General features: G+C 46.6%; 1 protein-coding gene across 2 annotated transcripts in view; it reads right to left on the reverse strand.

The window, feature by feature from the left end:
* The window catches only part of NID2 (nidogen 2), a 68,590-nt gene that overhangs the window by 1,616 nt on the left and 49,826 nt on the right, over positions 1-17,148 (reverse strand). The window contains exons 12-21 of one of the 2 annotated variants that reach the window (XR_006218851.1): positions 13,434-13,553; positions 12,388-12,618; positions 8,442-8,663; positions 7,662-7,831; positions 5,085-5,214; positions 4,438-4,609; positions 3,779-3,936; positions 2,177-2,300; positions 962-1,074; positions 527-671 (exon numbers count right to left, since the gene is read on the reverse strand). Coding sequence is in view for 1 of the 2 variants with exons in the window: in XM_007097607.2 (XP_007097669.2) it covers positions 661-671; positions 962-1,074; positions 2,177-2,300; positions 3,779-3,936; positions 4,438-4,609; positions 5,085-5,214; positions 7,662-7,831; positions 8,442-8,663; positions 12,388-12,618; positions 13,434-13,553 (1,451 nt within the window). In the remaining variant the exon portion in view is untranslated. Of the gene's footprint in view, positions 1-6; positions 672-961; positions 1,075-2,176; positions 2,301-3,778; positions 3,937-4,437; positions 4,610-5,084; positions 5,215-7,661; positions 7,832-8,441; positions 8,664-12,387; positions 12,619-13,433; positions 13,554-17,148 lie in introns of those variants that run through there. The other variant, XM_007097607.2, reaches the window with a different exon arrangement.

Raw genomic sequence — 17,148 nt, forward strand, 5'->3', positions numbered from 1 at the left:
CTCAAATCATGGGAAAACTTAAAATATTTTATTGGAGTAATCTAGAAAATTTGAGAATTGTTACATCTTTGGTATTTATAAATGTAGTAACTTCTGTGGGTAACTATAGAGGGACTTATAGGATCAGAAGATACAAATTGAAACATTCTAGCACCTTTTAATATAAATAGAAATGCAGTGATGCAGAGGTAAAAAAAAAAAATAATAATAAATCTTAGAACTTTTACTGGGAAACTTCCCTACCAGTTCCACATAGCCTTCTCTAGGTCAAGCCTTGTGGTCTTTAGGGTTGTGTCTTTGTACTGACAACCCATGCTTTAATTTCTTGGTCAGAAAGAATCCTTAGCAAAAATTAGATTTAGGGTCTTAATGTATTTTAGTGAGTTTGACCCTTTAAATATGACAGAAATGCTTATTAAAAATTGCTTTAATAAGCAAAATTCTATTACTTTTTTAAAACTTGTAACTTTTGTTATTCAAAATACAGTAGTAAAGATTGAGGTATAAAACTTTTCACAAGATATACTTAGTCTTTTTGTACTGAAAATGTTCATCTTGTAGGTCCAATTCCTTTTTCACTTTCTTTGCCTGTGTTTGTAGTAAATGCTCTTTAGGGTCCAGATTCTGATTGTAAACTCCAAATCCTTTGTGATGCCGTATTTACTTTCTTCCTGTGAGGGGAGGTGGAAGAGACAGTGGGTGAATATTTTATAACCCAGTTGCAACAACATTTTAAAGGGGAAATATCCTTATAGGCTGACCTTTTTTGTGTATAGTTAAGCTAGGGTAGTCAAGATTGGTCACCCCTGTGTATGGGCCATTAACTTTTCTATTCAAAGTGGCTCTCCCTGGTGGTGATGTTAGTGGCAGCAGCTGCCCTCTGGGCCAAGGATCATCAGTTACCAGGTATATCCTCCTCTACCCTGCTGATCCAAAGGAGCACCCTGCACATTTTGTTTACCTGTTGGGCAGTAGGGGTAGACGGCAGTTATCCCGTAGAGATGAGATCGCTGCTCCGGGAGATACTCATCAGTAAACTGGCCACTATCTCTATTTACTGATATAACACCATCCCTGGTAACAGAAAGGAAGAGTAAACTCATGGGATTTAAGGTTGGATAGAAACTCAGTTTCAATAGCGAATCTCTGCTAGCCTTCTAGAATATGTATTTTTTTTACTTTAACCAAGTGAGTTTTGACTCATTTAGATTTGAAGATTTTCTAGATGAGTGGTTCTCAAAGTGGTCCCCAGACCAGCATCATCTGGAAACTTGTTAGAAATACAAATGGCCTCAACTCCAACCTACTGAGTCATCAGGAATTATGGGCTGGGACCCAGCAATAGGTTTTAACAATCCCTTGGAATGTTTCTGATGCCATACAAAACTTTTCAGAACCACTGGTCCAAGTTGGTGGTTCTCAACCCTTGTTCAACGAATCACTTGAAAATCTATTAAAATACTGATGCCTAGGCCTCACGCCAGACCTATTAAATCCAGATTGCAAGGAATGGGGTAGAAGGGCTTAGACATCCATATGTATTTTTAACGTTCCCCAGTTCCTCCTTGGGGCACTAGTGTAAATTACACTACTCTTCCTTCTCCCAGGTGGACAATATATCCATAATACATTTAAAAAAAAAAAAATCAGTTTAAATCACGTGGCACCACTTAAGGGGGTAGTGTTTTGGATTCATGTACTTCCTTTTTGGATAGTTCAGTGTAAGCTGTGCCACTTTTAAATTTTTTTTTTCCAACGTTTTTTATTTATTTTTGGGACAGAGAGAGACAGAGCATGAACGGGGGAGGGGCAGAGAGAGAGGGAGACACAGAATCGGAAACAGGCTCCAGGCTCCGAGCCATCAGCCCAGAGCCTGACGCGGGGCTCGAACTCACGGACCGCGAGATCGTGACCTAGCTGAAGTCGGACGCTTAACCGACTGCGCCACCCAGGCGCCCCATAAGCTGTGCCACTTTTAAGCTACGTGTGAGCAGTGCCATTAAGTAGGACTTAAAAAGCATTAGCACTTGAATGATGTTATCTACTAACAGAGATAATGGAAACTTGCAGCAGACGGCATAGTTTACTAAAGACACTTAGTGACATTAGGTAAAATGGGTGGCGCATCTTTCGGAACCCCAGCCTCGTGAGGCACGGCCAGTGTGCGTCGGCTCACCTCCTCCAGTCTGTGTGGTAGAAGTGATCTGCAAAGCTGACAATACTGAAGGGGTAGTTGAGGTGGTTCTGAATGACCCGCCGTCCAGTCCCATCAGGTAGTGTACACTCCAGTTTCTTGGTTCCTTTTAAAACACCAGAGAAAATGAAATCATTCCATACCAGGAGAAAAGTCATTTGCCAAAAATAATTGTGGCAGGTGGAGGCCTTCTGAAAGGAAACAAAGGTAGATGAGGAAATAGGGTATTTTCTTCCCAGTGCAGTGATGCAAATTAGAAACTAAAATTTTCCTGTTCTGTTACCAGTCTTCAGTTTAATAGCATTCTCGTTTCTTAGAATTTAGACTCTTGATCCCTTCTTGGAAGAGAGGACTGCATTTTTTTCTCCCTAAGTAGGACATTAGAGATAAACTTTGTTCTAATTAAAGTGTCACCTCATAAATTGTCGTAAACATCAGATAAACACTTGCCCTTTGTAAGCAATGCATAAGGCCCTTAAGAAATATTGAAGGATTTTAAAGACTTATCTTGTAGATAGGAATTAAAAGTAACTAAAATGGCGACATGGCTTATATTTTTCAGTGTAAAGGAAGCACTCTCGAAAATTTTATAGTACCTAAACAAGTCAAGAGTTTCCAAATTTCATGCGTCTTATGAAACATGGATTTAAATTTCAGATAGTTTTTAAAAATATAACTTAAAAAAAATAACTTGTTTTGGGCCAACCAGGTTATAATATTGATCCATCTGCATTTATAGTTCCTTTTATTAAATTAGAAATTCTTTAAGAATGGACATTTTCATATTCCTTTTAGTACAGAAGAAGACCTATAGCATCTTTTCTATTTTTCTAATAAGGAGATCACACAACAGAAAGAACTTGGGTATTGGCAACCTTAACTTACTACCAAGGGCCATCCTGCCACATGACTTTTCAAAAAATGTCTTCCACGTAATAGCATACTGTAAATTGTTCTGATACTGGCAAACAAACAAACAAACAAAGCCTCTTGTTCATTTATCTAAGCTTGCCAGTTCCAACAGAGGATAAAATTTCTCTTTACTTTAAAAAGTATACCAGGACAGGGCACCTGGGTGGCTCAGTCGGTTAAGCATGCGACTTCGGCTCAGAACATGATCTCACAGTTCGTGAGTTTGAGTCCTGTGTTGGGTTCTGTGCTGATAGCTCAGAGCCTGGAGCCTCTTTAGAGTCTGTCTCTCTCTCTGCCCCTCCCCTGCTTGCACTGTCGCTGTCTCTCAAAAATAAACAAACATTAAAAAAAAAAAGTATACCAAGTGCTTGTGTGGGGAAGGGCTAGTAGCACAAAAATGAATTGGGACATAGTTCCATCCCTCAGATCATTGCCTAAGTCACAGACAACCCCTCCCACCCAAAACCCCAAGAAGGATTAGAAGTATCGACTAAAAGTGTTCTTTAACAGTTTAGACACCAACCAAAGGAGCAGATTCTGTGCTGGCTGTACTGTTGAAAATTGAAGCCAAAAGCTCTACATACTGGGATTTGGTTTTGTTGTAAAAGCTGCGGTTAAGTGCTGGCACCCATGGTGCTGAAGTGTGCTGTGTGTACATGCCATCAGTAATACCTGCGTCTGCCCAGCAGAGCAGTTTGGAGAAGGGGTCAAAGGTTAAACCATTAGGTAGTCCAATGTCTTTATTCACCAGAATTCTTCTGTTTTCTCCTTCTAAAGAAGACGTTTCAATTTTGGGAGCCTCACGATTCCAATCTGTCCAGTACAAGTTGCTGTGGGATAAATTAAATAAAGATTTTTTGCAATAGTGAAAATGAGGTCAGAGAAATAAAACACCAGTGTCTGAGTTTTGGCTACTCTCACCATTTAAGGAACTTAACCCTGTTGCTTCAGCACTAGAGTTTCCTAATGTGTTGCTGAAGGAGACCCACCCATCCAGTTCAAGTGTTAGACAGCCTTGCCTGGTCAGTGATCTCCTCTCACATACTCTGAATTCTCTCTGTATCGCACTGTCGTCTTAATGATTTTCTAGTTTATTCATTAGTTTACTACCTTACTTCCTCCCAGAATGTGAGCTCCACGAAAGAGCAGACCTTGTCCCCTTTGCCTAGAACAGCATCTGACGCCTAGTAGATCCTATATAAATACTGTTTTTAAGTCCATGCTTTGGAGCTTTTGCACTCTTGTTCTGACCCTCTCCACACTGCATTTAAAATCCAAGGGCTCCAAATTAGGATCCACAGGAAGCAGGAGAATAGGGAAGCCCAGCTGACCCTCGGATTGGATCCACAGCAATGGCTCGAGGATTCACCAGGTCCGTGTGGAAGAGGGCCTTCCGCTCAGAACCGTCCAGCCTGGCCCTCTCTATCTTGTCCAGGCCGCTGTCCGTCCAATACATTGTTCTACGGAAGTGGTCAATGGCAAGTCCTTCAGGGCTTATCAGACCTGGAAGTAGAACAGCAGGACTGGAGTATTTGCAGGCATGAAAAGGGAACCCGAAGCAGAGAGATCTACTATGTTTGAACAGTTTAAAAAACAAAAAGTCCCGAGAGGCTCTTGGCCGCAAGAACCAGGTTAACTGAGGAACGGATCCTTTGTTACTTGTCCTGCCACCTCTAGTTTTCCTTCTACACTAACATACCACCAGCCTGATGGTACCGGGCATGCACAGTGCTGGGGCCAGGCAGCATCAACTGTGGCCACACCCTGAGTTCTCACTGTGAGCCATTTCTGTTGGGAGTTCCAATTTCATAACAGGCTCACAGTAAGAATTACCTCCTTGCTTACGTGTAAGTGTGTGTTTACAGAGGGGCTGGTATTGCAGCGCTTGATGAAGTGGCTTGAATGGCGCTTAACCTCCCCTGGTGAACGTAGGAGACTCAAATGAAATACAAAACATCTTCCAGATGAAGCTGCTGACCTGAGCTGATGATCGTCTCAGGCTCTGCTCCTGGCTCCAGACTGGCACGGCTGATTGCCCGGCCAGCAACATCTGTCCAGTACACCATCCTCTCACGGCAGTCATAGTCAATTCCCACGACTATGGAGCCCTTTGTGGACCAAAACATGAAATTGGAAGAGTTAGGACTCCATGCATTTCCCCAGAGCTTGTGCTCAGCTGCTGCACACATGGCTGTAGTGAACGACCCACAGTAGTCCTAAGGGCAGCTATGCAGCAGGATTACACAGGTGGCTTAGAGGCTGACTTCTGGGGTCCCAGCCAGGTTTGGCCACTGACTAGCTATGACTTTGGTATTTAACCTCTCTATGCCTGGGTTTCTTCATTTGCAAAATGAAGATACTAGTACCTACTTTATAGTGCTGCTATAAAAATTCTACCAAAAGTTCTTGTAAAGTATCCTCATCGGTCATTAGTATACAGCAAGTGCTCAATAAGCACAATTACTGTCAGCAGTAATAAAATGATTTCATGAAATCAGCCCCTTGAGTGATTAGAGAACAAACATTAGTCTCAGCAAAGTAAGTCCTTAATACTGTACTGGGTGAAAACGTACTCCTTCCGAATGGTATCAGCACTTCTGAAACAGCCTTTCTAAAATTCACCAACATAGGAGTGCCTGGGTGGCTCAGTCAGTTGAGCGTCTGACTTCGGCTTAGGTCATGATCTCACGGTTTGTGGGTTCGAGCCCCACGTCGGCTGTGTGCTGACAGCTCCGAGCCTGGGTCCTGCTTCAGATTCTGTGTCTCGCTCTCTCTCTGCCCCTCCCCTGCTTGTGCACGCATGCACACCTGTGCTCTCTCTCACAAAAATAAACATTAAAAAAAAATTTTTAATTCACCAACATACAACAACAAAATTTACTCTCCCTTTTCCTATAACTATCATGAGATCTTTCCCCTGAGGTTTAATCCCTTATCCCTATCTCTGCTTCTTATACAAAGCAAATGATTTGGTTGTAATCAGTATGTAGAAGAAAGTCTCCAGAAGGATGGGTTAAGGAACTGGAGACTGGTGGTCACCAAACCGCTGGTTAGGGAGGTCTTCCCTTCCCTATTGCTAAATAAAGAAGTCTTTTTTAAATGCTGAGTCTGTGGTATTTCTTTACAAAACTCTGCATAGTACTTGCTTCATTCAGTTTCCAACCCAGACTCCTGGTCTGAGAAACCCAACAGATGTGCAAAGCCAACATCTAGGGGCCATCTGGCTGTCCCTGAGGTCATACCAGCTCCCTGCTTGCCTAACAAAGCCTCCTGGGGCCGGCTTGACATGCCTCCGGGAGAGAAGTCAATATAAAAAATACTGTACAAAGCAGAATTTGACTCCTGTGGAAAAAATGGGCAGTTGATTTAGAGGGATCTGAAGGTCAAGAACAGTTTTACTTGAAAAGTGAGTCATCTGTCTCAGGCAGGAGTGACATCCATGTGCTTCCAGTGACCTAGGGAATCATGGGATCCATTAACCCATATACTGACTTTAGGGTTTCTTCGAAGAAGGAGGCTCAGTTTAAGTAAATTTCCTCAAGACATGCTCATAACCCATGTGCCATTCTCTTAGTTCTACCACCACCACCTTGCCCGAATGAGAGGCAAGCGCAGAAATGCAGTAAAACCATCAGCCTTGGCTACGATAGTTAGACTGAGGTGTTGACGATTTCTTAGTTTCTCTTAGAGAAGCTTACAGAATAGTATGCTAGTGGTTGCCAACACACCTAAAACTCCAAAACCTAAATCTTAAAAAACAAACTTCTTTCTCTGAATACTACCTGCTTCTAAGCTTTTTTTGGAATCCCAAAAGTTACAGAATTAGCTTGATAACATAAGTAAAGGGAAGCACGGACATTATACTCTTCTATCAGATGAGAAAGTACCTGCTGCATGAAGTTTAGAAATGGAATCAGACGGCTTTCCTTAATAACCATCAGTGCCTTTCTGGCGAACTCCCTTCTCTTTTCTCCATTTTAGAGAAGAAAGCTGTCCTCCAAAATGGAGGGAGGCTGCTGGCTCAGAAAGCAACAAGCATCTCCTATGGAAAGCTTGTCCACTCCTTTCCCAGCGTCCCACTCCACCCAAATCTTCATCTGTGAAGGAGTTAGAGAAGATAGGAGACCGATCAACAGAACCAAAATGGAGGGGAGGGGGCTACAACAACGAGGCAGTCATTAACTTCTTTCCACAGAAACCACACCCTTTAGCTAGTCCTGGACCCTCTGTGGAGATGTCTGGCATGGAGAGAACCCTGGGGACTCGGGCTGAGTTTCTTTCCATTCTCCCTTGGCTCACCATACTGCCTCCATATCCTGGTAACTCTGAACTTCCCTTTCCACTTCTCTGAAACCCCATGAGCCACTGGAGAAAGCCTTGGTCAGTCAGTCAGGACTCCCAGCAGACAGTGCCCTCACTTCCTGTGGCAGCAGCGTCAGACTCATGGAGTTGGACCGCAGCCCAGAAATCCTCCAGGACCTCCCTCTACCTCAGGCCCTGGCCCAGATCTGAACGCCCCGTACAGTCCCACCCCCAAGGGAGAAATCCACTTTACATGCAGTGACAGCAGGGTCTTGGCCATGTCCTTCTGGAGCCTGGTACCATTGAGTGGCAAGTGACCGATCTGCTGGCCCTGGGCGTAGAGCAGGAAAGTGCCCACAGGTGGAGGGGTCACATCAGGCCGGGGCAGGGGCCGGGCTGTGGGTGGCACAACGGTGGGTATACCTGCCGTGGGAAGGAGCAGGAGGGTATGAAGAACGGAGAGGAAAGAACACAAAGGTGGGTGGGGACAGGGGAAGAAGTTACTTTCCACATACCAGAACCTCCAAAAACATCAAAAGGTTTTCACCCTAGACAGATGTATTCCAGATGTTCCTTAAAAGAAATTCTAATTTCTAGGGTTCCCCCCCCCCAAGGATTATGTAAAACACTGCCAATTACTAGGGAGGAAGACAACAAAACACTTCCCTCAGAACAAAGCAAAAACGGTTTTTTTCTTTTTAAGGGCAAAAAAACAGTATTGTGTCCACTTTTCTTTGGGCCCCCAGGGTGACACGTGTCCCCTCTCATCCTGAGCTGGGGAGGAGGAACTGCTTGTTGAACTGAGTTCCAGATGTTCTAATTACAGAAACTGCTAATGACAAAACCAAACGTTAAATCCAAATAGGGATTTGGATCACAGACCAGCTGATAAATCAACACGGCATCTTAGCGACTTCTTTCACTGGACCTATGGGTCCCCCCTTTCCCCCCGCTTCACTCACAGCTGGCAGTTTCCATACAAAAAGCCCTCAGAGTGGATGAGGGGGATGAGGGCTGACCCCCGGGTGCTTACATGCAGGGGTGGTGCCTGGCTGGGAGCGGGTGCCCTGCACTTCTCTGCCATCTTTGTCCACGCACCAGCAGAAGTCACTCTTCCCGTGGCACTGCAGGGGGATGAAGTGGCCCAGGTCATCGCACTGAGGCACATACTGATCGTCCCTGGGCGTGCCACCGTAGTGCTCCAGCAGGTTTTCCCTCCAGCGCTCGCAGACAGTCCGGGGCCTCCGGGTGGGCTCTGAGCAGATGGGGACAAAAAGCCTTTGATCGTGAGCCAAGGACAGAATGCAGCATGTGGCTGAAGATCCCCACACCTGGCCTCCCTCCTCCTAGTATCCGCCAACAAGGCCTCAGCCAAGCCCCTGGACGTTGGACCAGTCAAGTGCTCTAAGAAGCTCTCCACAGGCATCCGGAGAACGGAGGAAAGCTCCTGGGCCAGGAGGATTTGTCACGAAGGCCAGCCACGTCAGCAGAGAGCAAGAGGAGGTTAAGATCAGGGGTGCAGGGCACACTCGGGCCCGGCCCATGGGGACACCTCTGCTGGGGCCCAGGACCTCTGCTAACAGAGCCCTTTGGTGGGGACCCTCCTCAGGGACTCGGGCCTACATGATACTTAAAGGCAGTATTTATTCTTTCCCGCTTGGTTCAAGTTCCAGGCCTGCACCTGAGAGGACAATCTTGACACTGGCCATGCGTCTTACAAACTAGTCCTGACCTACTGCCTGCCTTACTTTGCCCTACTGCCAAACTATTCCTGCCTCCTATTCCTACCCTACTTACGTGGCCCTCAGCTCTGCTCACTGGAAAACTATATGGAGTGAGACTCACTGTAATTAGTAGGGGTGCGCATGGAGGACGTGGTGGCCAACAGCTCCATACTGACTGTTAGACGCTCCAGTTTCTGGAAGCCCTTTGGCTCAAAGCTGAACCTTTCTCCCGGGCTCCTGCTTCCTGCCCATAGCTCTGCCCCGCCCTTGTCCAGCATCCTCCCCTCTGCTCAACCCTCCTGGCTCACCACCCGGCTTACACTCCTGTGAGCTCTTGCAGAGTAGCTTCTCTAGCTGCAGTTTTCTCCCTGCTTGCTTCCACAGGGCTGTCGCTGTGTCCCAAACGTGGGTCTGCAGGGAGTCTGCTGCGGGCTTTGGAAGTAACTTGTACCCCCATCTATCAGAGGAGTATCTAAAGGAGCTCGTTAGAAGCTGCTGCTGCTTTAATTCCTGTAACTCGAAGCCTGTGGTCTGTGGAATCACACAGCCAAGTACCTACATGATACCACCACCTGGGTGTATGCCATTAATCTCAGAACAAAAACGGGGACCCTGCTTTCCACCGTCAGCGCTGCTGTCCCCTAGACTTTTTCCTATCAGTAAATAGCACCTCCATTTTCCATTGTGTGGGCCCAATCATCCCAGACTCCTTTCTGTCTCTTGCTCTCCACATCTGGTAGGTCAGGAAAAAGGTCAGCTGTGCCTTCAAAATACATTCAGAAAATCTTCACCTCGCACTATATCCACCCCTATCACCCTGGTCAGAGCCTCATGGTCTCCTGCTAGGATATTACAAAAACTTTCTCACTTGGTCCCTGGCTTCCACCCTCTTTCCCGCCCCCCAATGTAAACAGCCAGCAGCCAGAAGAGTCCCTTTAAGACGTCATTTCTGGGGCACCTGGATGGCTGAGTCAGTTGCGCTTCTGACTTTGGCTCAGGTCATGATCTCATGGCTTGTGAGTTCGAGCCCCGCATTGGGCTCTGTGCTGACAGCTCCGAGCCTGGAGCCTGCTTCTCCCTCTCTCTGTGTCTCCCTCTCTCTCCGCCCCTCCTCCACTCGTGTTCTCTCTCTCTCCCTCACTCCGTCTCAAAAATAAACATTTTTTAAAAAAGCAAAAAAATACTTCAAACACAGTCATTTCATGTCACTCCTTTGGTCAAAACCTCCACTGGCCTCCAAGAACAAAGTTGGAAACATTACAATTTGGTTCCTGTACCTACGATTCCTCCAGACAAGAGGGGGGATGGTTAACAAAATCCTCAGAGCTCAAACCCAACTAGCTCAACTCCAAGACTCACCAGGTCTGGTGGCAATGGATGCCCTTCAGGTGGCCTCTATAGTTCATAACCCTTGGGAAGCAGAGTTCTTTTTAAGACCCAATGGAGAAGGAGAGTTCCTCACCCAAATGTGTCTCAAAGAATCTGGACAGGGAAAGGTCACTTCTTCAAACACTAACGAGCCACCTCAAGGTGGGATGCCCCACAGAAGTTCCCAACACGGCTCCAGGTCCACCCCGCAAACTCAGAGGGTGTGTTCTTAGCTCAGGGGACCACCCGATGAGGCACGGCTCTTTGTCTGGAATGGAGACACACGGCTCACTCAGCTTCTGGGAAGTGGGCACATCACTGATACGTGTGCATCCCTCTCATTCCTTACTATTTGAAGCTACTTCTTAATCCAACCACAGATTGATTTCTGGTTTCGGTTGGCAGGGTTTTAAATAGTTTGAAATCTTGGACACAGACTTTTTTCTCTCCCTTCAAGCCAACCCCATTATGCAGATGGGACTAGTCAGAAAAGGCAGCCAAGGCCAAACCAGTGCCAAGAGAGGAGCCTGGGCCACTGGGGGGAGAGTCTGCACAAGACAATGTGTCCCTCTCTTCAGTCATTAACTTCTCATTCTCTTGGCTCCCTTCTGAATCACGGTCCTTAAAACTAAACGCTTGTCTTAGTAAATAGAACTCTGAACCATTCCCTAAGGCAGGCCCCAACCATCTGATTTCTTTAAATCCCAGATGGAGTTAGAACCAAGACTTTTTTAAGATTTTAAAGGAGTGAAACAGGATTTTTCTTTTCTTTTTTTCCCCCTTGGACCTGTCAAATCTTTTCCTAAAAATAGGGACAAGAGGAACTAGGAATGTCACTGTGGAAACAAAGGTATACATCTAGATCAAACACTACCAATTTTTACCTGTGTGAATCTTAGAACTACTCATGTCCTGGCCATTGCACTATTGTTGACAGGATCAAAACTGGTGGTAATTCACCAGCTCTTCTTACTGTCACGTTAAAAGCCAAGATTTATCTTTTCCAGTAGTAAAAATAGCAAGCTCATGGCTATAGGAATTTTTGGCTAAAATGGAATCAGATCAATCCTACATTTTTCATAATAAAGTTCTTCTGTAGTTTTAAAAACGTGCTTTCCACTCTTAACAACTCAGCAAGGAATACAATCTGCCTTGGCAACCTGCAGCTGGCAGGACATGTGAGCACTTGATAGCCAGGCCCCACCCCCCCGGGGAGCACGGAGAGCCCTCAGATGGTTACAGACACGCTCACCATTAGCATCTCAGACCGCACAGGCTAACACAACAGGTCCCTGCATCTCTTCGGACAGTGGCTGGGGCAAGGGGGTGCCTAGAGGCCTATGCTGGGCCTGCCTAGAGACAGCGGGGGTCATTAGCTTAGGGCAAACTAGCGGGATGCACCCACAGGTGTCTGCTTATTTTTCCTATTAATACTAAACTGGCCTTCATACTGCTTCCTGAAATTCAGAAGGCAGAGTGTAGCGATATAAAGGAACATGTGCAGGCAGTTCTCTTTGGACAAAAGGCTGGTCTGGCAAGATCCGTTAGCTCCAAGGTCTCCCTAAGCTGCCATAACAGGTCTCGGGCAGTGGCCTCAGCCTGACCTACACCATTCATCTCAACGTCCCGTCTTGTACCGGGCAAGTCTAAGGCTGGAGTCCAACGTGTAACAGTGATGTCAGTCTATGTCCCTGTCATCTGAATGTGTGCACAGGTGGGCACAGATCATCTGAGTGGTCCTAGGAGGAAGGAGGCTATGAAAGGACAGAAGTCGGCCCTGAGTCTGCACGGTCTGGGCAGGAGTTATAATCTGCCCCACAGGCTGTGCCATTCAGCTTCTCAAGCCCCGGGCCTAGGTCAGTACAAGCTCCTTCCTGCCTGGCTCACCTGCTGGTCCGCAGTGAGGTGGTGTGGAGCCAGGTGGAGTCCGGGTGCCGGGGACTTCGTGACCATCGGGGTCCACGCACCAGCAGAAGCCAGTGCTCCCGTGACACTGCAGTGGCAGGAAGTGGCCCTGCTCATCGCACTGGGGGATGTGCAGCCGGGAGCCAGGATAGGCGTGCTGAGCGTGGGCACTGCGCTGCTGGCGTTCACAGGGTTTCAGTCCTGATGTGGGGTCTTCGGAGACCAGGGAGGAGGAGACGTACAAAGAAGGAATAAAAGACATTGCAACCCATCCACTTTTACCAGCTAACTTCAAAGTCTCTCGTCTGAGGTGACGTTCTTTGTTTCTTTTTCCCTCCCTAAACTTGGGAGACAGCATAACATGGGAAAAAAAAAATAGCCAGGCACTGAGATTGTGAACTCCTGGATTCTTATTTTAGCTCTGCCACTATCTACCTAATGTCTCCCTAATTCTCACAGTTCACCCTGCTAAGTCCTGAGCTGACCGTACTTACTGTAAAATCGCCCCTCCCTCAGCCCTAAGGGTAAAATGAAGAACCCATAGCTTGTGTCCAAACATCCCAAGAGACTTGGGAGAAAACAAGTAAACCTCTGTTCATCCTCTCAAGTCCAGAGTCTAAGTCTGAGAAGCTCCAGGTCAATGGCAATCACTAGGTCACACAGTGCTGGCCAAGACCTCCTAGAGTGTCACCACGGGGGCTTACTACCAGCTGACTAGGTGCATATGGCTCCTATTTAGTAAGCTTATCCCAGTCCTTCATCTAAATGACACTTACCGAGGCAAAGCAGATCACGACGGGAGTTGAACACAGCTGCCACTAGCTAGGACAATGGGTGGGGTCACACTCCTGGCCTCCCAGATTACTAATAACCAGGGACTTCTAAGTAAACTAGAAGGAGGGAACAGGAAGAAAATCCAGAGCCTAGAAAAGCCTTGGTCCCCGATAAGAACAGGCTAAAGGCTGTAGAAAAAATACACTGAAGGAACCAGGAGTTTTCTGTGCCTCAGCCAGCCCTCCAGACCTTACCAGGTGCACACTGAAATCCATCCCCATGATATCCAGGGAGGCATCGGCAGGAGAACGAGCCAGGGGTATTGTAGCAGGTAGCCGAGGGGTGACATCTGTTTTCCGAGCATTCGTCAACATCTGCAGAGGCAGAACAGGGATGGGGGGGGCGGGGCAGGGAGGAACAGCATGACTTCAATGCACCCAACTGGGGCTACTACGCGGCCCTAGTACATGTGGGTCAATGCCAAGGGGTCAACCTTAGAAGACCTCTGGGCATGAGCAGAAATATGCTGACAGCTAAAGGCGGGCTAAACATACAAAGTCGAGGGACACGTGAGCAAACCCATTAGACTGAGAATGTACAGTGTAGAAATCAAATGTGTGGTCACTTCCAGAAAAAAAAAATATCCTGCAGTGTATTTCTAGAGTATCTTTCATCCACAGTGAATTCCAGGAAGTTATTACCTTTGAACTAGCCTTTGGGCTGTAAATCACTCACTTCCTTTCAGTACCACAGCAGTAAATACATGTAACAATGGTTTCGGTCTTGCCCTGTTGGCACCATGTCCCTATAACACCAATCTACAGATGCAGAGAAGCCCGGTGAGGCTCCAAATGCTTTTTCAATTAAGTTTGGAAGCACACCCAGTCTCCCGGAATCAGAGTCCTACCATCTACAATGCCCAAGGAATCAGAAATTTTCTCTACTTTCTACCTTTAGAAGAAATAGAAAAGCATCAGAAAAATATTATCAGAAGTTTGGAACAACACAGTCAAAAGAACATCTAAGGGTGCCTAGGTGGCTCAGTCAGTTAAGTGTCTGACTTCGGCTCAGGTCACAATATCGCAGGTTGTGAGTTCGAGCCCCGTGTCGGGCTCTGTGCTGCCAGCTCAGAGCCTGGAACCTGCTTCAGATTCTGTGTCTCCCTCTCTCTCTGCCCCTCCCCTGCTCACGCTCTGCCTCTGTCTCTCAACAATAAATAAACATTTAAAAAAAAATTTAAAAAGAACATCTAAATTTGTCAGGTTTATCAGTACAAACAATTCAGGCCCTCCCACTCTCCACATGGTACTGTAAGGATTAAATTTCATATTTCTCAAAACTGCAACATCCTAGGGGTGTCTGGGTAGCTCAGTCGGTTCAGCGTCCAACTCTTGACTTCAGCTCAGGTCATGATCTTGCGGTTCCTGAGTCTGAGCCCCACATCAGGCTCCATGCTGCTGGTGTGGAGCCTGCTTGGGATTCTCTCTCCCTCCCTCTCTCTTCCCCTCCCGTGCTCTCTCTCTCAAAATAAATAAACTTAAAAAAATTTTTTTTAAGTTACAACATCCTAGAACCTTACATGCCAGCTTATAGTCCTTTTATTTACTGCAATCAGCATATGCAGACAATAGCAAGACAGTCCCCTTTCCCCCAAAAAAACCTATGAGAGCCAAACTATTAAAACCAACGGCTAGTGGTTGAGATAAGCTCTCTGCAGAGATAGGAAGTCTTCCAGAGTAAAAGGAGGATAAAGAGTGTAAGTCTGATCAAGGCTCCACTGAAAAGAAAGCCGTCACTTTCACGAAAATACCCAAAACACGATTTAAAAAATGGATGAAAAAAGGTGGGTTGGGATGATCAATGTGAAACCTAGAAGAATGTGAGTCCCAGAAGTGAATTGCATCAATTTGCTATAAGCCCATGGCAGAGACACATAGAACCCAGGAAGCCCAAGAGCCACAGCCTGAATTTGACATGGATCAGCTGGGGACAGAGTTGGCCCCTCAGCCGGCCTCCCATGCCCCAGGTGAAATCTCTTCTAGGGTTATGACTACCAGCCTTGCTATGACCATGCGCTCACTGAGCCACCCTCCCAGGTGCTGGTGAGCAGACATGTTCACGGGAGAGGAATCTCTTATGTCGTAATTAGCGAATTCACATTCTGCTTATCCTCAGTCTTAAGGAAGTTTCGTCAACATACATTAGCTCCCCTAAGTCCAAAATCATCCTGAATGCTTGACAGAACGGAGTTTAATGCCACCCAGAGAGGCTCTGCCCAGATGAACTGGCCTCCCTAGTTACCTTCTTTCCACCTACAAAGGCAGGAAAGTACAAGGTTAGAAACAAGGTTTTCTGGTTAGCTCCTCAGTCAACCAAAAATAAACCAGACTAATCACAACAAAAACTCTATCACTCTACCTCCAATCTAATCAATTGGTTCTATATTGTCATATTTAATTATCTTTGAGTCTGGCCCTCAGTCTCTTGACAAGGACAACTCCAACACCTAGCTGGGCAAAGCCAGTGACCATCCAGTTCCTTGGGCCTGCAAGAAGAGGCCATAAAACCGGCTGTAAAACCAAAGCTGTAAAACTGAACATCCAGCAGGAAATTAAATGCAGGAAATTGAAGCTATTCATAATACATATGCTAAAAGGACTTCTCATGCTAACAGGAACCCCAGGCAATGACAGGAAGCAGGAATTCCTGAGACACAGGGCCTATTTCTAGAACCCATGGATCAGTTTCTTGAGACTGTTTTTGAACTAAGGGAGAGGGGACTCCCCAGAGCTACCAGGTTCCTTATGTTCTTAAAGCCTACGGCCTAAGAATTGTGATCAGACTGAAAGCCAGTCATCTTCCCACAGATACTAGAGTCAGGGGGAGGGACACTAATGGTTGTAAATGACCAGCAGGAGAAAGCCCTTGAAGGGACAGAAAGCATCACAAGTGAGGAGCCCCCGTCCCCTAGAAGCTGGAGGAGGTAAAGCTCCCATACCTCCTTGGAAGACCTCACACCATGACAGAAAATGAGTGCAGTCAGCCACTCCAGAGCCTGGGCTCAGAGCAGGCTATGGCTCCTCCCAAGGAGTGCTAACATTGAGGGGTGTGGGGGGAACTGGGGCTTTTGTGTAATGAAGGGGAGCTCTTCCCTCTATCACAGGATGTCAAGTGTCAGGACAGAAAGCATGGAACACTTTCAGCCCCTAGGGAAGGGAGAAACTCCTTGTTGCTACGCTCAGGCTGGGAGCTGCCATTTATGCCTAACAATCCCTGTCAGGGGTCTTTAGGGGCTGTCAGAACACTGAGGTCAAGACGACAATGTTTGGGGCACAGAACTCCTTTGCCATTCAGGTAATGAAACATGGCTCAATGCCAGCACAATTCTCCATTCTATTCTGTTAAGCTGGTAAAACACCTGTATGGAACATTTGTTAAAACCCTCCATTTTGAATTCATGCTTTGGTGTTTCAATGCTTCCACTGCCATAATTCTGAGCCCATACCCAAATCAGGCGAGGTCCCTTCAAAACAAACCCAACCACTGGATTACCAGATTCTAGCTACCCTTAACCCATCCCCCCCAACCCCCTTTGCTTTCAGACCATCCAGTGAAATTTCCAGACCCCAATAAAGGCTTCGGCCCACATGTTCTAGCTCCCCACCTATTCGGTCAAGCACCTTGCTGGGTGTGCCCCTGTGTGGTATGTGGTGACCCTCTCTCTGGGACCCATGAGCATAATAAATTCCTTCCTTGCAAACCTTGTTCTCTTCTCCTGTGGCTGCACCAACTTTACCATACCTTACTTAACATCTCTCTTTTTAGAACAGAAAACCAGAGACAGAATAACCTAAGTGCCTCTCCTCACGTCCCTCCTGAGCAGTGATGGTGCTGAGGGATGTCCCACCCGTAACTCAATCGCTTCTCCTGGAAAGGTCCCAACTCAAGACACACTGCTTCACCTGGCAA

Source organism: Panthera tigris, chromosome B3 (genome assembly GCF_018350195.1).
Source record: "Panthera tigris isolate Pti1 chromosome B3, P.tigris_Pti1_mat1.1, whole genome shotgun sequence".
NCBI lineage: Eukaryota > Metazoa > Chordata > Mammalia > Carnivora > Felidae > Panthera > Panthera tigris.